The sequence below is a fragment of the Nannospalax galili genome, unplaced genomic scaffold, assembly GCF_000622305.1.
Source record: "Nannospalax galili isolate Female #2095 unplaced genomic scaffold, S.galili_v1.0 scaffold186, whole genome shotgun sequence".
Classification (NCBI taxonomy): domain Eukaryota; kingdom Metazoa; phylum Chordata; class Mammalia; order Rodentia; family Spalacidae; genus Nannospalax; species Nannospalax galili.
In genome coordinates this window covers 4771100-4794363 of record NW_008358774.1, presented here as the reverse complement: position 1 = coordinate 4794363, position 23264 = coordinate 4771100, and the positions used below count along the sequence as shown (strand labels likewise).

Sequence of the window (23264 nt, the reverse complement as noted above, 5' to 3'; positions counted from 1 at the left end):
TTTTTTTTTTTTTTTTTTTGTCTGTTAATCTCACAGAGGCTGCTGAAGTCATCTGATCATAGGCAGGGCGTCATCTGTCTGCCTGGCATCTGGTGTCCAGATAAGATGCTAAGCGGATGTAAAGAGGAAAGTTGCCAAGGGCATAAAACCCACACCAACAGAGGGAAGCACACAACAGCAAGAATAGAAGCGGGGTTAGATGAACATGGGCGGTGCAGACAAAGCTTCAAAAGCAGGACTTTACCTCACCAGGAAAGTTCCACCTGGATGGCTTTACCTGTGTCTCCAGACAAGGCAGCTGTGCTTTTACTTCTGGCCAGGAACGAATGTGTGGGCGTCAGCAGTCTGCTAACAACGCTGCTCTCCCAGGGGCTGAGCTGCAGGCGGCGAGCTAAACGTCACCACATAAGCAAGGTATTAGGAACATTCTTTCTAGGGCCATGAGGGTACAGAACATTGTACTTATTGCCTCTATGGTCTGGACCTTTGAGAGAGAGAGCCCAGGCTCTCTAAGGAGGGCATTTGGCCACAAGTAAGAGCAACAGGAACCCCACCCAAGAGGAGCAGCTCTTCCACAAATGCCTTTTCCTCAAGATGCTGTTTGTGGCAGGTTCAAAGGAGGTGTTGGAGCAGATTTTGCTAATAATAATAACCCTTCTTAAGCAGTTGACAGGTCTTAAAAAGGAAATACCAGTTCAACCACAGGTTTGCCATTATAGACAACTCAAAGATGTACCTATCTGATGGTACTGCTGGCACACATCTCAACCAGAAGGCTTTCTAAGCGTCTTAAATAATCAGTCCCATAAAGGAAGGCTAATGGAAGACTAGATTACTAGATTTAGAAAAAAGACTGAGTGGGTTCTGTTAAATTATGGTAGATCTCCACAAACTGCTATTAGGGTAATCAGAGAGAGGTTAGCTCTAATAAAATAAAAGAAGACTCATATAAAGTCTGCATGGGGTTTCTTTGACCTTTCTATTCAGCAAACCAGGCTCTTTCAGGTCCTGTTTGGCACAATATAAAGCATTCAGCTGAGGATCAAGGCTAAAGCTGAAGGAAGACAAAATTAAACAGAAAAGCCATATCCAATAGAAATACAAATCTGAAGATTACCAATGGATGTCTAAAGAATCTAGAAAACAAACTTCAAATAGTGCGATGAAACATGGGCCCCAAACTGTACTGGGACTTGGCAGGGCCATGGGTAGGAAACACACGTGGATTATGAATTACTTTGATTACATTGTTAACTTCTATGATGGAGCTTATAAGTTCCTATGGATGTCATTACAAAACAATGACTGTATATCACTCTTTAAGAATGTGCTCTCTATCACTTCTGAAAGTCTTTAAAATCATCTAACTCTGACAAGCCACTTCTGCAGCCCTTGGGCACAAGTCTCTGCACCTCTGGAGCAGGTGTGCTCATGTCAGTCCCATACATGCCATTTCTCAGAATGACATTTTAACTCTAGGAGATGAGTTTTAGCTTATAAAAACCATATACTGCTAAATATTGTTAGTTACACTGAAAAGTTGTTTCTATGAAGTTAGAACCAACTTTCAGTACATTCCTTAATTATATGGCTTTATTTTAAAAGTGACTATTCTGATCAAAGCTTTAGTTAATTTAAGAACCAGTGAATTATCTATTAGTTTCTGTTTATTAGGAGAGTCTCTATGGTTAAACTATTATTATTTGGTTTTGGGTTCCTGAGACAAGGTCTTATTCCGAAGCTGGCCTCAAACGCATGGTAATCCTCCTGCCTCTTTGCCTGTCAAGTACTGGGATTACAGGCTTGAGCTATTATGCCTGGCTTCCATGGTTAAATATTTTCTAGCATTATAAAAATGAATACAAAGGTTAAAGTTAGTAGAGAGCACTATGGGCAGATGATATCATATACTGGTCAGGCAGTATGGGTGTCTATATGAAGACTAGAACATAGCCTAAATTGGAACATATACAAAAAAAAGTGATTAGAATTAATTTAAAGTCTTCAACAGAACTGTATGTTCAGTAGATGAAGGGGAAAGGAAAAACAGGTTTCCTTCTCTAATTTGAACTATACAACAATGGTTTTACAGCTATAGCACTGAAAAGTTGTCTTTTTCCTTTTCTCCCTTGAAAACTTCAATGACTTTACTTTTATGAGTCTTAAGGGCACCAACTATGGCATTTTCTTCACATGAAGATCATTTCAAAGCCACATTAACTTGCATTACTATAAATCTCAACTTTATGAATGAAAGATTTTCATTTAGAGAAACATATTTCCATTTTTACCACATTCATAATGTACATACAGGAAAGGGAGAGAAAGATTTCACCTCCATAAACTTAGTTAAGGTCAGTAAAGGATACTTTTCCTTCATTTTTAATCTAAGGGTTCTGGATCTTGAGATTGAGAAGCTGAGGGAGGAGATGCCATTATGGAGCTCTCTGGTATTACTACTATTTATATACTGGCATAAAATGCCAACAGTCCCCATGACAGATTGATCAATCAGATGAGGGGAGACAAAAATTAAAGGATGCACTCCAGCCAACAGCCAGCCACGAAGGTCCCAAGTTGGCAGAACTAAATGATCTGGGCTAAATCGACATTATACATCTTGTATAGCACATCTTTCCTATGAGCATGAAGCCACTGTTGGGTGTCAGGTGGTGGGTACCAAGAAGAAATTAGGTAGATGTTGCTAGACCTTGGTTGTTTAGAAGGAAACCTAAATGTTATATGAAATCTTCCATATATTAGGTACTGCCATTAATTCAAATGAAAGCAAGAATACAAAAAGCATCACTCAGGTTAAAAGAACAAGATTCTGGGCAGAATTCAACTCGAGATCTATCACTGTGTTCTATGATACTGATTCAAGGAGAAAATGTGTTGATATTTATTTATTTATTTATTTATTTATTTACTTATTTCAGAGACATGGTCTCACTGTGTAGCCCAGGGAAGACTTGATCTTTCTGTCCAGCCTAAGTGCTGGGATTACAGGTGTTAATCACACACGTCTTGTTTTGACTAATTTTAAGCTAAGCGTAGGCAATTTCATGCTTTTCTTTTTTAAGCTCCCCATTGATCTTTCTTGAGAAAAATGTGATTAAATGGGTAGCTTATATACAAGATAAAGATACATACTTTTAATGCCAAAATTTTCAAATGGCCACATTGTCTCTGTTGTAGCAATTATAGAAAGAATTAACAATCGCATGCTTCCTTTAAATCAGGTAATTGTATCAGTCCCTGTGACACTACATTCAGTTTAAAAATACAAATGTTATTTTCTTTTTTCTGTCTCTGATTGTGTGTACATGTTTTTAAAAAATATTTTATTATTCTTTTTTTTAATGTGTATGCGTGTATTGCCTGCATGCAGGTAAGTGCACCTGTGTCGTGCAAGGCCTGTGGAAGACAGAAGAGGCATTGGAGTTACAGACAGTTGTTAGCTGTCATGTGGGTGCTGGGATTTGAACCTGGGTCTTCTGAAAGAACAACCAGTGTTCTTAACTCCTGAGCCATCTCTCCAGCCCCATGTACGTGTTTTTATATTAGTGTAGGCACATGTTCACATGTATGTGCAGCCATGTGGAGGCCAGAGGTCAATGTCAGGTATCTAAATCACTTGCTGACACTTTTTATTTTTAAAAAAGACTTATTTTACAATGCATATCAGGAGCATATACTTGCGATGTGGGAAGCCAAGGATCACTTGAGCAGGTAAATCTGCACAAGTGCTTGTGTGCAACAAAGCAGTGACTCACCTATAAATGCAGCTCTGGGGCTCCTGCCTCAAAGTCAATCTGCTTCCTGAGATGGTTCCTATTTTCTGCCACCCTTGTCAGCTACCATCACATATATGGACACGGGAGAGATAAAGAGAAGGAACAACCAATGGCCTCTCCTCTAGACCTCTGCCTCAGAACACACTGGCTTAGCTCCCTACCAAAAGTACGTCCATCCTGCCATCCTGTGATGTCCACCCTCCCCACCACAGTTTGATTTTATAAGCAACCTTTTAATGGTTAATCCTCATTGTCAGCCTTAGAACCACCTAGAAGGCAAACATCTGGGCATGTCTGTGAGGGTTTAACTAAGGTGGAAAGACTAACCCTGAATATGGGTGGCACTGTTCCAGGGGTATAGGTCCCAGATTGAATAAAAAGGTGAAAGAAGGCAAAAAACAACAAAAAAATTAATTTTGTTATTTTTATTTTTTATTTATGTGTGTGTGTCTGCATGTGTGCATGTGTGTCTGTGTGTGTCTGTGTGAGTGTGCAGGTGCCCATGGATGCCAGAAGAGGGTGTCAGATTCCTTGGAGATGGGGTTATAGGCAGTTATAAGCCATCCCATATGGATGCTGGGAGCAGAACTCAGTTTCTCTGAAAGAGCAGTATATATAAACTCTTACCCGCTGAGCCATCTTAATTCAGTCCCTCATCTTATTTTTTGAGACATGGTCTCTTGCCTGAAGTTGAAGCCACCAATTAAGATAGACTGGCTGTCCAGCAAGCCCCAGGGAGCATCCTCTTTGCTTCCTCTGTGCTGTTTGTACCTGGATTTTTTATGTGGGTTCTGTAAGCTTTAACTCAGGTCCTCAAGTTTACACAATAAGGACTTTACTTTCTGAGTCATCTCCCCATGCCCAAATTACAAATATTTTAAAACAATTAGGTCACAGGCATAGACTTAGCAGTCTCCACTGCTTCTGAAGTGTCTGGGAAAGCACATTTGGTTTAAGTATCTATTTACTAAATGATACAGCAATATTTCAGTACATTTAATAACTAGTATAGCTGTTCAGATGCACTCCAGTCAACTATCAGCCCTGATGATTTCAGGGCTTCAATTTAATTTCAGTTTTAAGGTCACTGTCATAGGACTGAGAAAGCTTAAACAATTTAAATAAATATATACTATTTTGACATATTTGTCTATAGAGGCTTCTAATTTAATTTGATAAGATGCCAAGATTTAATTTGACAATGCTTTCTATGAGATAATAAGGCACAGTTAATGTTCAAAAATAGCTTTCAGAAAAGAATTGGTTCTAAACTGAGAGAAATTCAAATCCAGAAGAATTCTGACTCTCTTCAAAAGGCCTAACTACTGTCTTACTGAAGGTTTTGCCTAACCTTAAAAAAACAAACAAAAGCCACAACCTTCTCTACAGCAATGAGAACCCCTTCTGGGCTAACTTGATCTATTGGACTAGGAACTTGCTCACAGTTCTTTTGATAAGGGAGAGGAAAGCAGAATTTAATTCAGTGCCTCTCCTTCTTGTTCGATAGTCTTGTTTAATATTCAGCTTTCTAGGCCTGTGCCTTGATTCAAGGGGCAGTTTTTCTGGCCCAGCTCCAGACTAGTTATTGAACGTCTATTGATCTTAACCTTGGCATCCTAACTTCATTTTTAAAGAATGGACAGCTAGGTGTGGCAGTGCATGCCTATAATACCAACACTTAGAGGCAGGAAGATTGCTGCAAATTCAAGGCCAGCCTGGTCAATAATAGGTGTGTTCTAGCCCAGCCAGGGCTATATAGCAAGGCCTAATCTTAAAACAGGAACAAAGAAAGCACAGAGTTAATCTATGAAAGGGCACCTGGGAAGGTCACTGGAGGTAGGAAGTGCAGAAGCTGCATAGCAATCACATGGTGAGGGGCTACGATCTCACTTCTAGTCCCTCTTGTATAATAAATTGTCTATGGGCCTGTTAAAAGCCAGATTCTCAACCTATGAGGGACTCAATCATCCCAAGTGGAATAGATAGATGATCTATCCAACGGATCTTTCTCGATCCTAAAATCATATTACCCTAAGAATATCCAATCAGATAGCATCATGCAGAGTAGGTAAGCCTCATCTTATTTCTAACTGATACAGACAATGCAGCACTGCCATTCCTCAGAGAGGTAACAGGGCACTATCCATGCTAAAACCTGTCCTCCTATTCTGATCTTTACCCTAGCTTCAGTGATGGGACTGTAGGAAGCAAGAAGGCAAGGTTTAGCTTAAAGGTATTATAAATTCCTAGTTGTGGTTTGTCTCAGACCCAGGTTCACAAAAGTATGAAATTAAAGTGCTGGTTATGTGCAGAATTTAAAAGAATAGGTGAACAGACAATTTTAAGAACAGCATTCACACATACTATATTTTGTGTCCTATTAAGGAAGTGGGTTTGAAATAAAAGTCTATGGCCACCTGATTTCATCTGAAATAAAAAGATATTGATGAAGGAAATTTTAATTAATAATACACCACCTAACTTGATTACATTCTCATATTAATTAATAATTGATTAATAAATAGCACCTAACTTGATTACATTCTCATATCAATGCTTTAGGCAAATTTAGCTTAGAAAAGTAATAGTTTGGGTAACTAGGCAAGGATAGAATGGTTCAAACATTTACTACTTTTTAAAATAATACCAACATTCACATATGATATATTACAATGGCACCATAACAATACAAAATATACAATACAAAATATATAAATAGACATACACATGAACATGCACACATTACATTCTTTTTTAAAGGTTATAAACATGGACACTTTCCAGTTTCTTAATAAAGTACTCAAAATTACCACAATTTGTTATTTTTAAGAAGAGTGTGCTCTTTTATTATACAACAATTCTTTGGTTTTATTTAAAATTACCTTAGTTATATAAAACAAGCAGCTTATCCTAAAAAGCTTGATTGCGTCTTCATAACATAAAACTTTTACTTATAAATAACTGAACATTCATGTACTGTAAATCCATAGGCTGCATAAACTCCAAACTTGGATGCCAGTGGGAAGACCATGATTGTTAACTTTTTAAGAGGCAGTAATGGTGACAACATTCTTAAAGTTAGCCAAATCCCTAGGAATAAATGAATGACACCAAACAGCCAATCACACACAGAAGAAATGTTTGATTAAATGAGAAATAAATGGGTCTAAAGAATCTGCTGTCATGAATCATTTCAAGTTTTCTTTGGAAAGCCAGAGCCTAGACTTTCACGGTAGAGACGAGGAGCCACAGACATGTGATTGAAGTAAAAGAACTGTTCATACAAAGATCACTTGCACTCTGGCGGTAAGTGGGTGACTTACGGAGCGGTACACTCAGTTACTACACTGCTGAGACACACCGCTGTCACCACTGCTAAACGCACTCATTCAGCCACCTTCTAACACGAGAAATGTTCTTGTCGCAAGGAAAATGCTGCTCAGTCGTTTATTGGTTTTTTACTCTGAGGTTTTTTTCTTCCTATTTAAGAAATGTAGGGAAAGCAACTTCAGATGCTATCATCCGTACATAGTGAGAAAAAAAGCATTAAGTAAACAACAGAACACGTTTTGTTTTCCTTTTGACTGTACCTCTATCTGGAGAATTTAGCAAAGTTGCAGATGAGGACGAAAGTCGCTTGCTAATGACAGGATCAACATGTTTCGAAAGATTCATGGTGGAAACTGACCGCCTGTCTGGATCTAAAACAAATGGAGATAATGCGAATTGACAGCCAGCATGCAGGATTGCAATTTCCTAGTTCAGTGATGGATGAAGAAACTAGGAGAGGAGGTGTTTAGCTCCATTTCTAGATCTTTCATAACAGCACAGTTTTCTAAGGGGACATATTAAAGGTAACTTAAAGGCTAGAAATAAAACTCATTTTTCTCATGGAGCAAAATATTTAGTTCACCAGTTTGAAACTCAAGTATGTTATTATAACATAAGCAGATGAAGGCAAAGGCAAAGGGTAGCTGATGAGGGCTGACTGAAGCAGAGAGGGGACCGCAGCAGTGCATGCGGGTCGGGGAGGCAGCGGTGCTGGCGAAATAAAACAAACCCTGGGGCTCTGTGGGCTTGTGGACACTTCTACTTGTAAAGCATTTTACTCAGGGCACTAAAGTTCATTACAGAAGAATGACTGTACAAACAAAGGCCAGGTGTACTGGTGCACATCTGTAATCACAGCTATTAGGGAAGCCAGAGCAGGATTGCAAGTTTAAGGCCAGCCTAGGGAGTCTTTGCAAGTTTCTTGCTCTTTTTGCCCTCTATGATCTTCCTCCCTCCTTCCCTCCTTCCCTGTTTTTTGAGGTGGGGTCTCCCTCATGTAGCCGGGGCTGGCCTCAGACTCACTATGCCTCTAACTCCCAAATACTGGGATTACAGAGGTGTACCACCCAGTGCAAGTCTGTCTTCATTTCCTCCTCCTTCCTTCTTCCTGTTTCCTTCTCTCTTAGTTCTGGGGATTGAACCCAGGGCCTGGTGCATGTTAGGCAAATGCTCTACTACTGAGCTACATCCCTAGCCCTAAAACTCTATCTCAAAATAGAAAATAAATAATTTTTTAAAAAGTGCTCAAGTGGTACATGGCTTTCTTATGCCCATGGCCCTGGGTTCAACCCTTGATACTGCACAAGGGGGCGGGGGGGGGGAGTTCAAGGTGTGAAAAGGAAGAATCAGTATACACACTTGCCCAACAGAACTGAGAGCAATATAAGTCAGAATTCTAAGTTGAATGTTAAAATTATCCTGCAGCCAAATAATTTAAGAATGATTTTTAAAGTTCATATCAGAAGAGAAATAGTCATTATAAAGGCAAAAAAATCAGTTCTGTTCATTTGCTGCTGGTACAGCAGATGCAATCAAGCTTATGCTCATTAGCACAAACCATGACCCCTGAATAACATGACTAAAGGCTAACTGTCTCACTGGGTATTTGTCAGCAGGCAAATGGATGTTCAGACCTACAACAGCTAAAGTCAAAGAAGCTTTGCCATATTTTCTACTGTTAACTGCTTATAAAAGCAAAACAAAACATTCGTTTTGCCTTAAATCTCTTCCCATTTGTTTGACTAGCCTTGGTAGTAAATAGTTTGCCAAGAATGTCCTCTATACTATGATCATTTTGATCATTATTTCTAGTCTACCAGTAGTAAGTCTTTCAGTAGTAAGACAGATATCTTAAACTGGAATTTATTTTTATAGTTGGAATTTATAATTAAAAAAAATTGGCAGGCAGATCTCTGTGAGTTCAAGGCCAGCCTGGTCTACATAGTGAGTTCTAGGACAGCTGGAGCTACAGGGAGACCCTGTCTCAAAAAGACCAAAAAAAAAAAAAAACCAAAAAACAAAACAAAAAAAACACCCAACATATTTTCTGTGACTTATATTTATACTTAGCTGATGAGCTCTTGGGCAATCCTATAAAAGGAAGTATTTTAGGAGGAATACTAACAGGACACCTAATGATGACATGTGGGGCACAAGCACAAGGAAGGGTAGTGAAAACCATGCCCAAGTAACTATAACAACATACTTTCTGACACTGCTTCACATGCTAAGCTTTAGCTGGGGAGGCTACATAACAACAAGCCTATCCCAGGCAGCTCTCAACTCTCAATAGGTTACTGAAAACACTTAGCTCCATTTCAGAGTTAGTAGGAAAAATTAACTAGACTATGTCTTCCCATCCACTAACACACTGAGTGGTAAAGTCTTGAAATCTGCTACAGATAGTTAAAATGATGGAGGTATGCCATGAGTGTGTTATTTGAAACAATTTTCATCCCTTTTTTTTTGAACGAATAAACAAGTTTACAAAAGGACTGATAATTTTTAAAGTAAAATTGCTTTTATGGTAGTTCCAGCTCAGGTATGAGCAGTCAGACAAGACACCAACTTTCATGGAGACAGACTCGAGGACTGGCGGCTGGTCAGCTGGCCTGGGTTGAGTGCTTGCCATGCTCAGGCATTGCCATGAAGTTCAGAGTATTCAATATGGGTAGAACCCGGATGCCACTCTCAACACCACAGCAGACCACTTCTTAGTTTTTGGGAACTTTGGTAAGTTCCAATCATTTCTCAGGCAAATATCTCTTTAGCATACTGGCAATTTGCTCCATCCAATTCAGTACTTATGAACTAGATTTTTACCTAATAGCTTATAAATGTGTCACTGGCTTTCTTACGCTGAATGGGAGAATAGAGTGGGAAAAGCAAGAATTAAGACTAAGTAGCTTAATTTTTCTCCAAGATGTCTGACACTGTATAACAGAAACTTCTGTCATACACATAGACACCAAGAAGCTCAGCCAAAGAAAAATGAGGTTGTGAGTACCTACCATGACAATTTTTCTATACGGAGCATATGTGAAAATTATCCCTAGCATGAAACATCATATACAAATGATCATTATGATCACAGATTTGGTGTGTGCTCTTCCAAACACCATGGGGTGGTGAAGAGCCAAGGGAAAAAAATGTGCTTTCACATTTGGCTCAGTGTCATAGGAAAATAAGTGGTTATACTCACTCAACTTTTTTTTTAAACAAAAGGGTTATGAAAAATAGTAATGAAAACACAGCAAAGAAGCAAACAAAAATTCAGTTACTCAGATTTAAAAAAGGTAAACGTGACTGACTACCAGGAGGACAGACAGCAGTGGGAGTTGCTAAACTGGGTGCACTTTGATTGCAGGTAATTTTTCAGATAAAAGATAGTTTAAAGGTTTTTTTTTAATTAAAAATAATTAAGAGAAAATAAATATGCCACATATAATTATTTCAATACCTTTAAGTCACTTGAGTTATAATACCACACTTAAGAAACACTGTGCCAATCCCAGATCTAGGGCTATGCAGTAGACAGTAGACATGCATTATGTAAGGTATGATGGTTCAGCTATCCATGAACTGGCCCTAAGTCTGAGGTGCTAGCTACAAGGCAGGCAGTCAGCAACCACAGGATGTGTATACCAGGTTTTCCAGTCCCACCCAAAGCTGTGAAGTGGTGGTGTAGGCCTGCTAAACTGAGAAAGGTGCATGATGACTCAACAAAACCACCTGGGGACAGAACATAAGACATGGTTTTCAAAATAAATAAGTAAACAAATAAATAATCACTAGACTCACAAATGAGAAAGAACTGACGTAAAAATTCAAGGCATAATGAATTTACAGTACAAAAATAAAGTCTTTTACTAAGTTCATATTTCAATATGATTTTAGTATTGACTTTACTCCTTCTATACTACTACAGAAAAAAAATGGAAAGAGTAAAACTGGTTAACTTATTTCACAATTCTTAAAACTTCAGGAAAATTAATTACTAAAACAGAGTTTAGACTAGCAAGTTTTAGAAATGCTGCATAGATTTCTAGGAAACTTTGCAACATAAGAGAAAAGCAGTTTGTGCTAAAGGAAACAGGGGACCTTTCTTACCTCCATCACTCTCAAGGCCAAACAGTAAAAGCATCATTTTTACGGTATAATGATAAGCAGGACTTTCATTTTGGAGTTAGAAAAAGTAGCAATGTACTTTTGCTGTCCAGGAAAACACAAAGCCCAAATCAAAGGAGAGGCTTGCAAGTGGTGTCTGCACTTACCTGCCCTGTGGATGCTGGGGTTCCCATGGAGAGGGCCTCCCCAGGACCACCGGTTATGCTTCTGCTTTGGCTTCTGGCTCCTTTCCATTGTACGGCGTACAACAGCCTCATGGCGTTCCTTGCATGGAAGAGAACAGCCAGTGGTTAGGATCAACCCAGTTGTTGAAGCTCCTGCAACTTATGGCAGATTAAAGAGGACTACCTAAATCTCCACCCTACTACAATGCTGCTGTTATCATCTATTTCCTAACTTCTGAACTTTAAGATGAGAATAGTCGTCTTACTAAAACTATTAGTTCCCAGTTCAAAAGCCCTTGATGTATAACAGATACACAAATAAATACTCCGACTGTGTGTGAGCAATACATAGAAGAATGGTAATGCAAGACTTCACTTAATATACCCTACTCATTTAATTATTACTTTTTTGTGGGGTCAGAGAGATTCAACCCAGGGCCTTGTGCATGTTAGGCAAGTGCTCAACTCCTGACCTATATAACTTCAGTCTCACACTGTGCTGTATTTTAAATATGGAATTCAGAAACTGAATAATTTATTTCTCTCTCAGCATAGTGAACATAAACCTATTAAGGAAAAATGAGAAAAAAAACCCTCCCAAGAGCGGGTGGGGCTTGATCCAAGGGAGAAATACCCTCCTTTCTTTTTGAGGTATGGTCTTGCTATGATGCCCTGGCTGGCCTTGAACTTGTGGAAATCCTCCTGCCTCTGCCTTCTGAGTGCTGGGATTACAAATGTGTGGCACCATACCAGGTAAAAGCATGCATGGCTCACTGAATTACATAACCTTGTGTTACCCATTTCAAGTATAAACTCCCATTTATTTACAAAACCTTATATAATACTTGAGGGTTGAGTGAGTGTTAAATGGAGCACTATGTGGAAATGTTCACTCACATATGGAAAGATCCACTTGGTGTGGTCTGAAGAAAGCAGTAATGAATATTAGACTCACATGAGAGAAATGAGTTTGCAGAGTTCCAGTAGCAACACTAAAAACCAGCATCTTCCACCTACTGTCACCCCGCCCTGCCCCACCTCCTGCAGCTATCTATACTGCTGACTTCATGGAAACTGCATCTGGCAGTAAGAGAAGCAGGGGACCCTCCTCCTCAGAGCGTGATGCACCTTGTCCTCTTCCAGCCTCTGTCTTCGCTTCTCCTCCACTGCAGCCCTCCGCCGCTCTTCCTTGAGTCGCTGCTCCTCCAGCTTCTTCTTCCGCTCTTCCAAGTGCTTTTCATAGTGCTGCCTGGCTCGCTCTTCTCTTTCTAGCCAGATGATTTCTCGAGCAGCTTAGGGAAAAAAAGGGAAATCCAACACAGGCAGGTTTAGGACTTGAATAGTCAGGGCTGGCTAAGTGGTCCACATTGAACAAATTCAGGTTCTGTGATCTTGTACTGGTCAAGTCTGGTCTTTGCTTTCTTCAGTGAGTCAAAAAAGATGCCCTGAACTCTGCTCTTTGGGAACCCGCGTAGCTCTCTAGTTTAGTATATCGTAGTCATAAACCGTAGGCTCTGATACTGATATGCTGCTCTAAAATCAATAGTTCCATGTGTTTCTTTTTTAAAAAAATGTGAAATCCTGGTCTGGCAAGATGGCTCATCAGGTAAAAGCACTTGCCGTGCAAACCTGACTACCCGAGTTTGATTCCTGGAGTCAACAGTGGAAGCAGAGAATCCATTCCTCAAAGTTGTTCTCCAATTTCCACGTGTGTGCCTGCACACACACACACACACACACACACACACACACAAAATCATATGCACAAAATAATAGCAATAATAATGATAATAAAAATCTTTTGAATGTGATATCCTGCCAGACATGGTGGCACATATCTGCAACCCTAGCACTTGAGAGGCTGAGGTAAGAGGATTGCCATAAGTTCGAGTCCAGTCTAGGGTACATAATAAGATCCTGGCTCAATAAACAAAAAGTGATATCCTCCAGCTGTCCCCTTTCTTTTTCTTTGCTTCCCTTCCTTCCTCCCTGCGCCCCTTTTTTCCTCCCTCCCTCCCTTTCCCCTCCCCACCTCTCCTTTTTATTTTGTTTGTTTGTTTGTAGCTCAGGTTGGCTTGGAACTCACTATATAACTCAGGGTGGCCTTGAGCTCACAGCAATCTTTGTGCTCCAGCCTCCTGAGTACTGGGATCACAGGGTTAAGTCACCACATCCAGCTATGACTACGTTTCTTTCATTGTAGCACTGGTTCTTCTACTGGAAGTATGAAAAAAGTGTGGAGAAAACAATTAGTTGAGAAGTGCCTCAGGTGCCTCACAGGTATATTACAGTGAGCTAAGCCAGGAGAGAGATCAATGGGCTGTTCTGGCATTCAAGCTCACAAATACAGGTAGATGACCCCTAACCCTATCAAAGCCAATGATAAAGTTCAAAAAACAGTGTTGAGAGGCTGGGGAGATAGCCTAGTCAGTACCATACTTGTGCAAGTATCAGGACCTGAGTTCCAACCCCAGAACCATATAAAAAGCTGGGTGTGGTGGTTCACACTTATGATCCCAGAACTGGGGAGGCAGAGACAGGTGGAATCCTGAACTCTCTAGTCAGCTGGCTTAGCTTAGCTGGCAAGGCCCAGGTCTTATTGATGAGAGCCCTATCTCAAAAACCAAGGTGGATGGCTTCTGAGGAATGAAACTGGATACTGACCTCTGGTTTTGACACACATGTGCATACATACTTGGGCGCGCACGTACACACGCATGCACACACACATGCACACACATACACAAAACAAAACAAAAAACATTGTTTAATGACAGAATACTTTTTTTCTCCATTATATATGTTCCTTCTCCATTTTAGGGGACAATGTTACCTACGGAGCTATTTCATTTAATATGATGCTTTCTTTAGCTATGACAACTAAAAAACATGCACGAGCTATTAAGTATATGTGAAAACGCCCAAACAAAATTTGGAGCATAGATCCTTTTTTACTTTTTTTTTTTTTTTTTTTGAGACAGAGTCTTATGTAGCCCTTGAACTTGCTATGTATCTTAGGATGACTCGAAACTCCTGATTCTTTTGCCTCCACCTCCCAAGTACTGGAATCCCAGGCATGCACCACCACACTTGGCCACCTTCCAAGTACCACAGGCAAGTACCACCACACTTGGTTAGGTATTTTGCATTTCTGACAGCACTCTTTCTCCAAGTTTGTCAGTTGTAGCTGGTCATGGTGGCACATGTCTTTAATCCCAGCACTTGGGAGGCAGAGGCTGGTGGATCTCTGTGAGTTCAAAGCCAGACTGGTCTACCTAGTGAATTCCAGGACACTGGGGCTACAGGGAGACCCTGTCTCAAGAAAGACAAAAGAAATTGTCATTTGTGGGGGCTGGAGAGATGACTCAATGCTTAAGACATTGGTTGCTTTGGTTGCTCTTGCAGAGGACCCGGGTTCAATTCCCAGCACCCACCCATATGGCAGCTAACAACCATCCATAATTCCAGTTCCAAGGGAATCCGATGCCCTCTTCTGACATCTAAGGGCATTGCATGACAAGGGTGTACTTACATCCATGCAGGCAACGCACTCATAAAATAAAAATAAAATATTTTTTAAAAAGTTTGTCATTTGATGACATGAACCTTCTGAAAGAGCTGAATTAACTTGATGTTGGTGGGAGAAAAAGGATAAATTTAAAGTGGCTATATCCTTATGAACAATTCAGGGCAATGTAGGAGAAGGGCTGAGTTGACATGTGAGAAGTCAGGGTTCCCCCAACAGCTCTGCTACTGAGGACTGCTGAGACCTATATGGATTTCATTTTATTATTATTATTTTTATTTTATGTGTATGAGAGTACTGCTTGCATGTACATGCAACTGTGCCAGGTAATGCCCCAGGAGGTCAGAAGAGGGTGTCGGATTCCCCTGGAATGAAGTTACGATCTGTTGTTAGCTGCCATGTGGGTGCTGCGAATCGAAACAGGGTCCTTTGCAAGACTAGCCAGTGCTCTTAACTGCTGAGCCATCTCTCCAGTTCTGGATTTCAGTTTTATGTGATCTAAAATGAGGAACCTATATATATATCCCTATGCTCCTATAGGAATTCTCAGGCTCAAGTTAAAATTTTACTTTAAGAAAAAGCACTTAATACATGCTCAATATAACATGCATTAATTGAGTGAATACAAAAGACATTGTGAGAACTCATCTTAAACTTAACAGGAGTACATAATTCTGAAATTTTGCTTTAGTTACACTTGCTTTGATCACATACACTCATGCACATAAGGTCTGGATTTTCTACATGGGAACACCTTACCGGCAAGCTTTTAATGACAGTATATCTTTTAATTCATATAGAAAATGAGTTTATATGGCAGATCTTATTGAAGTTTATATAGCACAAAATATTAGCAGGTGAAATGACTGTCTTCTTCTTAGCTTGAGCCCTCTTACTGCACTTCTGTCTTTTTGAAACATGTACACCATGCATATTGTGCCATAGAACAACTATTACTCTGCACTTAGCTTTTTTCATTTAAAAATCTTAGCGATCTTTCCATATTAAAACAGGAAAATCCAAATAGTATTTTGGGTTTTATTCTAAGAGTATTTTAATGGCTCTGTAGTATTTTATTGTCTAAGCATCATTCATATAAAGTTATCTACTGACTGATAGGTTATCTAAATCATTTCTAGTATTTTACTAATTTAGACCTTTAGCAAATACCATTGTACTATTAGAAATCTCTGTAGATGATGTGGGTATATCCATGTATAAGCAGAATTGCTTCATCAAAGTCAAATTTAAGAATCTGAAAGATATCGATTTGGGTAGTATCTGCACAGCATTTCTGAGGCCCTGAGTTTGGTCCCCAGTATTGCAACACAATGCAATGAAATGAAGCAAATAAAACCAACTAAACACTAGTGACTCTTTCTTTCTTAGATGTGAACTCTGATTTCTAAAGTCCAGGTTGCTTTCCTTCCTCTGGTCTCACCACAGCCTCTGTACTACAGTTAACCTATACACCTTGCTCTGCTTCCTAGCAAACCAAGCTTGTTCTGTCTCTGTTCCTGTTCTACCTCGGCTGGAAAAGCTTCATAACTTTAACCACAGCTGATCCATCCTGGAAGGCAGTGGCCTCATACCTGTTATACATATCAAAATAAATTTTGGAAGTCTGGGTGGTGAATGGTCTAGTTAAAAATCAAATCCCTGGGCTCCAATTCTCATATTCTGGATTACTGATAAAAAAAAAAAAAAAACAAGGCTCAATTCTAATTTTTGTGGTGGTGCTGGAGACTGAATCCCTGAATCTTGCAGGGAGATCTGAGATAAATGTCTGCTGGTGGCATGTGAGGAGACCTTGCATCATACAGTCTTCTGGAGGAACCCTGACATCTGCTACAAGGTTTAGCATTTCCTACACTCCAATTTCTATGTAGAAAAGGTCATCTTCCCCACTCTCCACAGTGCATGTTACAACATGAACACAAACATCTTAATAATTACTTCCTGGTTCGTTGTAACTGTTGATTGGCTGACCCCTAACTGTGTGGGATTGGATAAGTTATCTAGGATGAGTTCTATTAGGGTAGTTGTGGGAAAAAGTAGGAACTTTCCTATTGCTGTGAGGATTAAGAAAATAATCATACTTAAAATAGCTACAACAGTTCTCTGTCCCAAGCATTTCACATTTGTCATCATTTCAATTGAGAAAATAAGAGGTTTTACAGTTGTGCTATAAATCACACAGGATTTGACTCAAGTAATGGCTAATTTTACATCAAATAATCCTTTGAAAGAAGGATTTCTTTTCTTTTTTCTTTTGGGGGCCACTGGGGGCAAAACTGTAGCCTTGCACGTACATACCATGCAAGTATTCTACCACCGAGCTACATACCCAGCCTAAGGAAGAGTATTTTTTCATACAAACTTCTATTTAACTTGCTTTTAACAGGAAGTAGGGTCTGTAAACAGTCATACAGAGAATAGGCAAGCAATGTTGAAATAGCAAATATCACTTTCTGGTTATTGCAGAGTCTGCTGGTGAGTGCTAGGATGAGTTGCCAAGTATAGATCATGTCATGCTTTAAAATGAAAGTTAATACTTAAAAGATTTCAGTACATTAAGAATTGAAAGCATATTTATTGTAAGAATTTTAATTTAAAGTATTCTCTACCAGTAATAGTTCTGAGGTTTCATATTTTCTCAGTAAGAAATGAGAAATGTGTAAAAGAACTAGAGCTGGGATTTGAAAAAAAACTGATTCCAAAGCACATTCTATCCTACCCTAAACCAGAACCTGCTTGGTCTTGCCTTCTGACACCATATTCCTGACAACAGCCTGTGAAGTTAGAAACCTCAAGGTTCTCCTTCATAGACACTGACACATCTACACAATGGACCCTTTGTCCTATCTCTCAAGTCCAGTGTAGTCTCTCTAATCTTCTTGCTGTTATTTTAAGCTCACTGTCCTTGTTCTACATGTCTACTCTTTTTTAAAAAAATTTAATTAATTTATTTTTTATTTTATGTGTATGTGTGTATTGCCCGCATGTAGGTAAGTACACCCGTGTTGTGCAATGCCTGCGGAGATCAGAAGAGGCTGTCGGATCCCCTGGGACTGGAGTTATGGACAGTTGTTAGCTGTCATGTGGGTGCTGGGATTCAAACCCAGGTCTTCTGCAAGAATAACCAGTGTTCTTAACCGCTGAGCCATCTCTCCAGCCCTGATGTCTATTCTTTTACCTCTTCAAATTTATTCTATTTTCTTTTTGAAGACAGCTTTCTCAAAACACAAATCTGGAAAATCTGTTTGTTCCTCTGAACCTTTACGCATGCTACCTCTGTGAAAAATGCCTCCTCTGGCAGGCAATCTTCTGACCTTCAAGTATTTGGCTCAAGCCTCTTCCTCTTAGAAGCTGTCTCTCCTTTATCACTGTCCACACCACACTGTCACCACTCTGCTTGCCTATGTTGACAATGTCTAGTTTAACAGATGGTGTTAGGCATGCCCTGGGTTCCATTAAGACATATGAGATGAGATAAAAGAGAGAGAGAGAAAGAGAGAGAAAAGAGCTAAAGGAAATAAGTGACTTTCAAGCAAAGCGACTTACACTGCCTTGGTGGTAATTCAAAGTCTTTCAACTTGTCGTTAAAATTTATTTATTCATTCATTCGTTCACTCACTCATTCATTCATTTATTGAGACAAAGTCAAAGTCTCACTCTGCAGCTCAGGCTGGCCTGGAACTTACTACAGAGCCTAAGTTGGTTTTGAGCTTTGGGCAACTCTCCTGCTTTAGTCTCCTAAATCCTGGGATGAAACTATTCTTCTCTTCAACTCTAATTAGATTATGCAGTGGAAAACTGTCTGGTGTGATTTTGCAGGACACCCACAACACTGTCTCCCGCTTGAGGGGCCTTCTAGCTTTGCCTGGTTCCCTGTGCTAGAAGGCTAATGGAACCGAGGTGCTGGGAAGAGCAATTTTTATGTGTAAAAGCCCAACAGACTCCTTTACATATGGGCGAAATCACTTTTGAGATGAGGAAGCAAAACAAAGACATAAAAAAGTTTCCAGAAATTCCTAGCTGCTTTTAAAAGAGGTGTCTTGCTTGGCCAATAGCTGTCCTTTGAATCTTCTGGCTACCAGCTCAACCCTAATCCCTGACATGCCTCACAGAATGTTGTCACTGTCCTCAACTGGTCTCATTGAGCCCTTCTAGGAAGCACAGACACCCCTCCATCTGCCACTCCTTAGCTCAGAATCATCAGGCTTGCAATTTGGGCACATAGTCACTTGGGCAGAATCATGTCTGACCACACTCCTCTTTATCACCATCATCACCTGGACAGAAGTCCTCCACTTTTATTTTATGCCAACCACTAGTCAAGTACAGGCATCACCTTCACAGCCATTCTAAGAGCTTGGCACTGCTATTAATCATGGGAATCCGAGGCACAGGGAAGTGATGCAACCTCCTCCACATCTCACCACAAGCAAGTGGTGGAGCTGGAATTCAAATCTGGACGGTCTGACCATGGAAGCACAATGAGCCATTCTGCTGAATGGTCTGAACTGTAACCCCTCCCAGTGACTAATATTCCTTCTCATGGGGAGGTGGTAAAGATCACCATTTCTCAATGCAACTCTAGGCCTTTATTATCTGCTCATAAGAATTCTTACTGTTCAGATTTAAGTTCTTTTTATTTTCACACTGAAAGACAATGTAAATTGAGGGAAAATATTAATGGGTTAGTCCCATTATTCATTTGACATTCACACTTTATTCAGCCTCTGCTTACAAGTATTTTCTTCCAGGTTGAGCCTGACTCATGATACAGCTGCTCTGGTATGTGATAATGTCTATATTCTTCCTACTGAGGGCATTCAGATCTCAGGGCTCTCTTACCTGCCTGATGACCTAGGAACTTCTCTACAGGCATTCGTTAAGCCCTTTAAAGAATTAATTCATCAGACCTTTAGGAGGTCTGATGCCAAGATTGATCACAGATCTGCTGAAGTTTATATTCTTGATATTTAGATGAAAAGAATTTAAAAGGACTGCTCCCTCAAAGCCCATACACTTCTTCCCTCTTTCCCTTTTCCCCTTCCTTTCCATCTCCCTTCCTCCCTCTCCCCCTTTTTTTGTGATCAGTCTCTAAAGAGGAAAATTGTTCCTTAAAACAAATGATTGCTTTAATCAAATAAGGTGAAGTATGAAATAAAGAGGAGTTTGACTAATAACTTTAAAAAGGGTTATGCCATTATTGACTGTTTGCTATTGATACTAATTTATCAGTATTTTTAACATTCTAAACCAGGTTGAAATGATGATCTAGGTCTCTTGACTGTTCTTACTAATACTGCTGTCCTTGAGTTAATAACAAATTGAAATTAGAGAGAAAGGGGGGAAAGGGGGTGTAATAAAACTACGGTTAGAAGGGCAAAGTCTGCTGTAAAAACCAATCCTCAGCTAATTTGATTGAATTTTGTACCAAGGATAAAAATCATTTTTGCATTATCTTGTTCTCTTTTTAAGAATTTTATTAATTTTTATTTAATGTGTATGGGTGTATTGCTTGCATGTAGGTAGGTGCACCCGTGTCATGCAATGTCCAAGGAGGTCAGAAGATGGCATTGGAAACCCTGGAACTGGAGTTACAGATGGTTGTTAGCCACCATGTTGGTCCTGAGACTTGAACCCAGGTCTTCTGCAAGAGCAGTCAGTGCTCTTAACCACTGAACAATTTCTCAAGCCCTATCTTGCTCTTTTGAAAACACATTATGGGGCCTGGAGAGATGGCTCAGCGGTTAAGAGCACCGACTGCTCTTGTAGAGGACCTGGGTTCAGTTCCCAGCACCCATATGGCAGCTATAAACTGTCCTTAACTCCAGTTCCAGGGGAATCCAAAGCCCTCTTCTGACCTCCACAGCATTGCATTACAAAGGTGCACTCACATACATGCAGGCAATACACTCATACACATAAAATAAAAATAATAAATAAAATAAAAACAAAACAAAACACATGATAGAACAGTTTTACATGTAGCTGTAAAAGCCAATTACAGATTCATAAGCTTAAAATTTTCTTCAAGTGCTGTATCAATGATATTTTCTGTGATAATCTTTCATGATTTAAAACTTTTAAATTTAGGGGCTGGAGAGATGGCTCTAATTTTGACACAGAGGTGGAGGCATGAAGGATGATCAAGTAGTTTCTATGATTAAGATAGAATTCATCCAGGTTTGAACTAATAAGATGGTAGAGGTAGAAGATATGCCACACAGATCCAAAATTTACTTTGAAGACAGAGCCAGTGATACCTATGACTAGATGGGTTTAGTACATGGGAAGACCCACTTACTGATTAGGCTGAGTCCAGACTGGTAGCTACAGGTGGCTCTTGAATAAACTAGGGTGGATACTCATCAGTGGCCAGTATTGGGTCAGTCAAGGAAGACAGAATTCATTCTCTCTCTCTCTCTCTCTCTCTCTCTCTCTCTCTCTCTCTCTCTGTTGTATACATATGTATGCTGTATACTTGTATGAGCATGTGTCTCCTTGTGTGCTCAACCATATGTGTGCATGGAGGCCAGAGGTTGATGCAGGGTGTCTTCCTCTATCACTTTCCACCTTATTTTTTGAGACAGAGTCTCTTCAGTAAGCCTGGAGCTAATCATTTCAGTTAGAATGTGATTTCTAAGGATCTGCCTGCCTCCACCACACAGTACTGGGGTTTCAGACATGCACTGTTATACCCCAATTTTATGTGGGTGGTAGGGATCTGAACTCGGGTTCTCATGCTTGTACAGTAAACACTTTACCCACTGAGCCATCTCCTCACCCTTAAAAAAGAGAATATTTTATTCTATGAAAGATCTAATAGCTAAGACTACCATTAAGAAATAATGCAGTACCTCTAGTGGTAGAAGTGTCAAAAATGGCTAAAAGAAATCATTTCTCAGGGTTGGAAATATGTCTCAGCACTAAAGAGCACCAGCTGCTCTTGCAGAGGACCTGGGTTCAGTTACCAGCACTCACAGGGTGGCTAACAACCATCTGTAACTCTAGTTCCAGGGGATCCAATGCCTCCTCTGGCCTCCATGGGCATTGAATGACATTGGTACACTTACATACATGCAGGCAAAACACTCATATACATAAAAAAAATTTTTTTTAAAAAGGAACAAATTCTTGGGGCTAGGAAAATATTAATATTAGTGCAATTGACTAGGACACAGACATTACTAAGAGGAGTCAGTTTTGAGTGAGAGATAAATAATTGAGTTGTATAGAAGCTGAGTTTCAAGCAGAGTGTAGTGGTTCTCATCTATAATGCTATTGAGTAATGCTTCTGAGTAGAAGGCTGAGGTAGGAAGATTGTTGTGAGTTTGAGGGTGGCCTGGGCACGCGCGCACAAGAGAGAGAGAGAGAGAGAGAGAGAGACAGACCCTAGTCAAAAACAAAACAAGAATCAAAGAATCAAAACAAGTTCAGTTTCAGACAATAAGGAAGTACCTGTTGCCTTTCAAGTAGCTGGAAATGTGAAATCCATCCACATCCCACAGGAGAGTGGAAAAAATGAGTGGGACTGAGAAATTCTTCCCCTGGGGCAGGGGTTGGGGGAATGGGACAAAATTCAGGTTGGGAGGAGAGATAGCAAGACAGATGCAGAAATTAAGAGGAAGTCTGGAGCAATGGCCTGAATCGATTTAGATGGAATGTAGTAGTTCAGGAGACCACTTATAGAGCTTTTAAGGCAGAAAAAGAAAGCTTTCTGGGAACATATGCCCAACTAACCAACAAAGCAATCTCATACAGGAAATTATGCTGGATTTTATGTGAAATATTGAAGGGTAATGTAGAAAAAGCAGGCCATGTGACATAGCTCGACTATAAAAGCATTAAAGTATGACTCAGAGGTTTAACCTACAGAAAACACTAATAGACCCTGCCCAATTGTGAAACAGTACAAACACATCATGCCACCAAACACAACAATCCAGCCTTTGCCCTTCCTCTCTCCACCAGGCTTATTAAGATATGTGGGCTGAAAAACAAATAGGCAAACAAAAAATTTCAATGATTTAATATTAATTTCAACCTGAATCCAATAGTAAATAACTACTCTCACTGGCCAATAAATATTGATACTCTTCTTCCCAGAAGTGGTAAAATATTTTCCATATTTTTTACACAAAAAGCTTTAAAGTTTGAAAGCCCAGTAGCAGCTGACATAACCAATCTTTTCTGTTGTTTTAAAATCATGCACATTCCAAAGATTTTCTATTCAGTAAGAGCCTTTCCGTTTGAATATTCCAGTGCTTATCTAACCAACCTTACTAGGGAGCAATATGCACAGGA

General features: G+C 39.8%; 1 protein-coding gene across 15 annotated transcripts in view; it reads right to left on the bottom strand.

The window, feature by feature from the left end:
• Map7 (microtubule associated protein 7) overlaps positions 1-23264 on the bottom strand; it is a 171331-nt gene that overhangs the window by 30736 nt on the left and 117331 nt on the right. For 13 of the 15 annotated variants that reach the window (XM_008822064.2, XM_008822065.2, XM_008822066.2 and 10 more), the window contains 4 exons: positions 12548-12711; positions 11402-11519; positions 7388-7498; positions 278-391 (listed from right to left, as the gene is read on the bottom strand). In XM_008822064.2, the coding sequence (XP_008820286.1) occupies positions 278-391; positions 7388-7498; positions 11402-11519; positions 12548-12711 (507 nt within the window). The remainder of the gene's footprint in view (positions 1-277; positions 392-7387; positions 7499-11401; positions 11520-12547; positions 12712-23264) is intronic. The other 2 variants (XM_008822068.3, XM_008822069.3) reach the window with 1 other exon arrangement.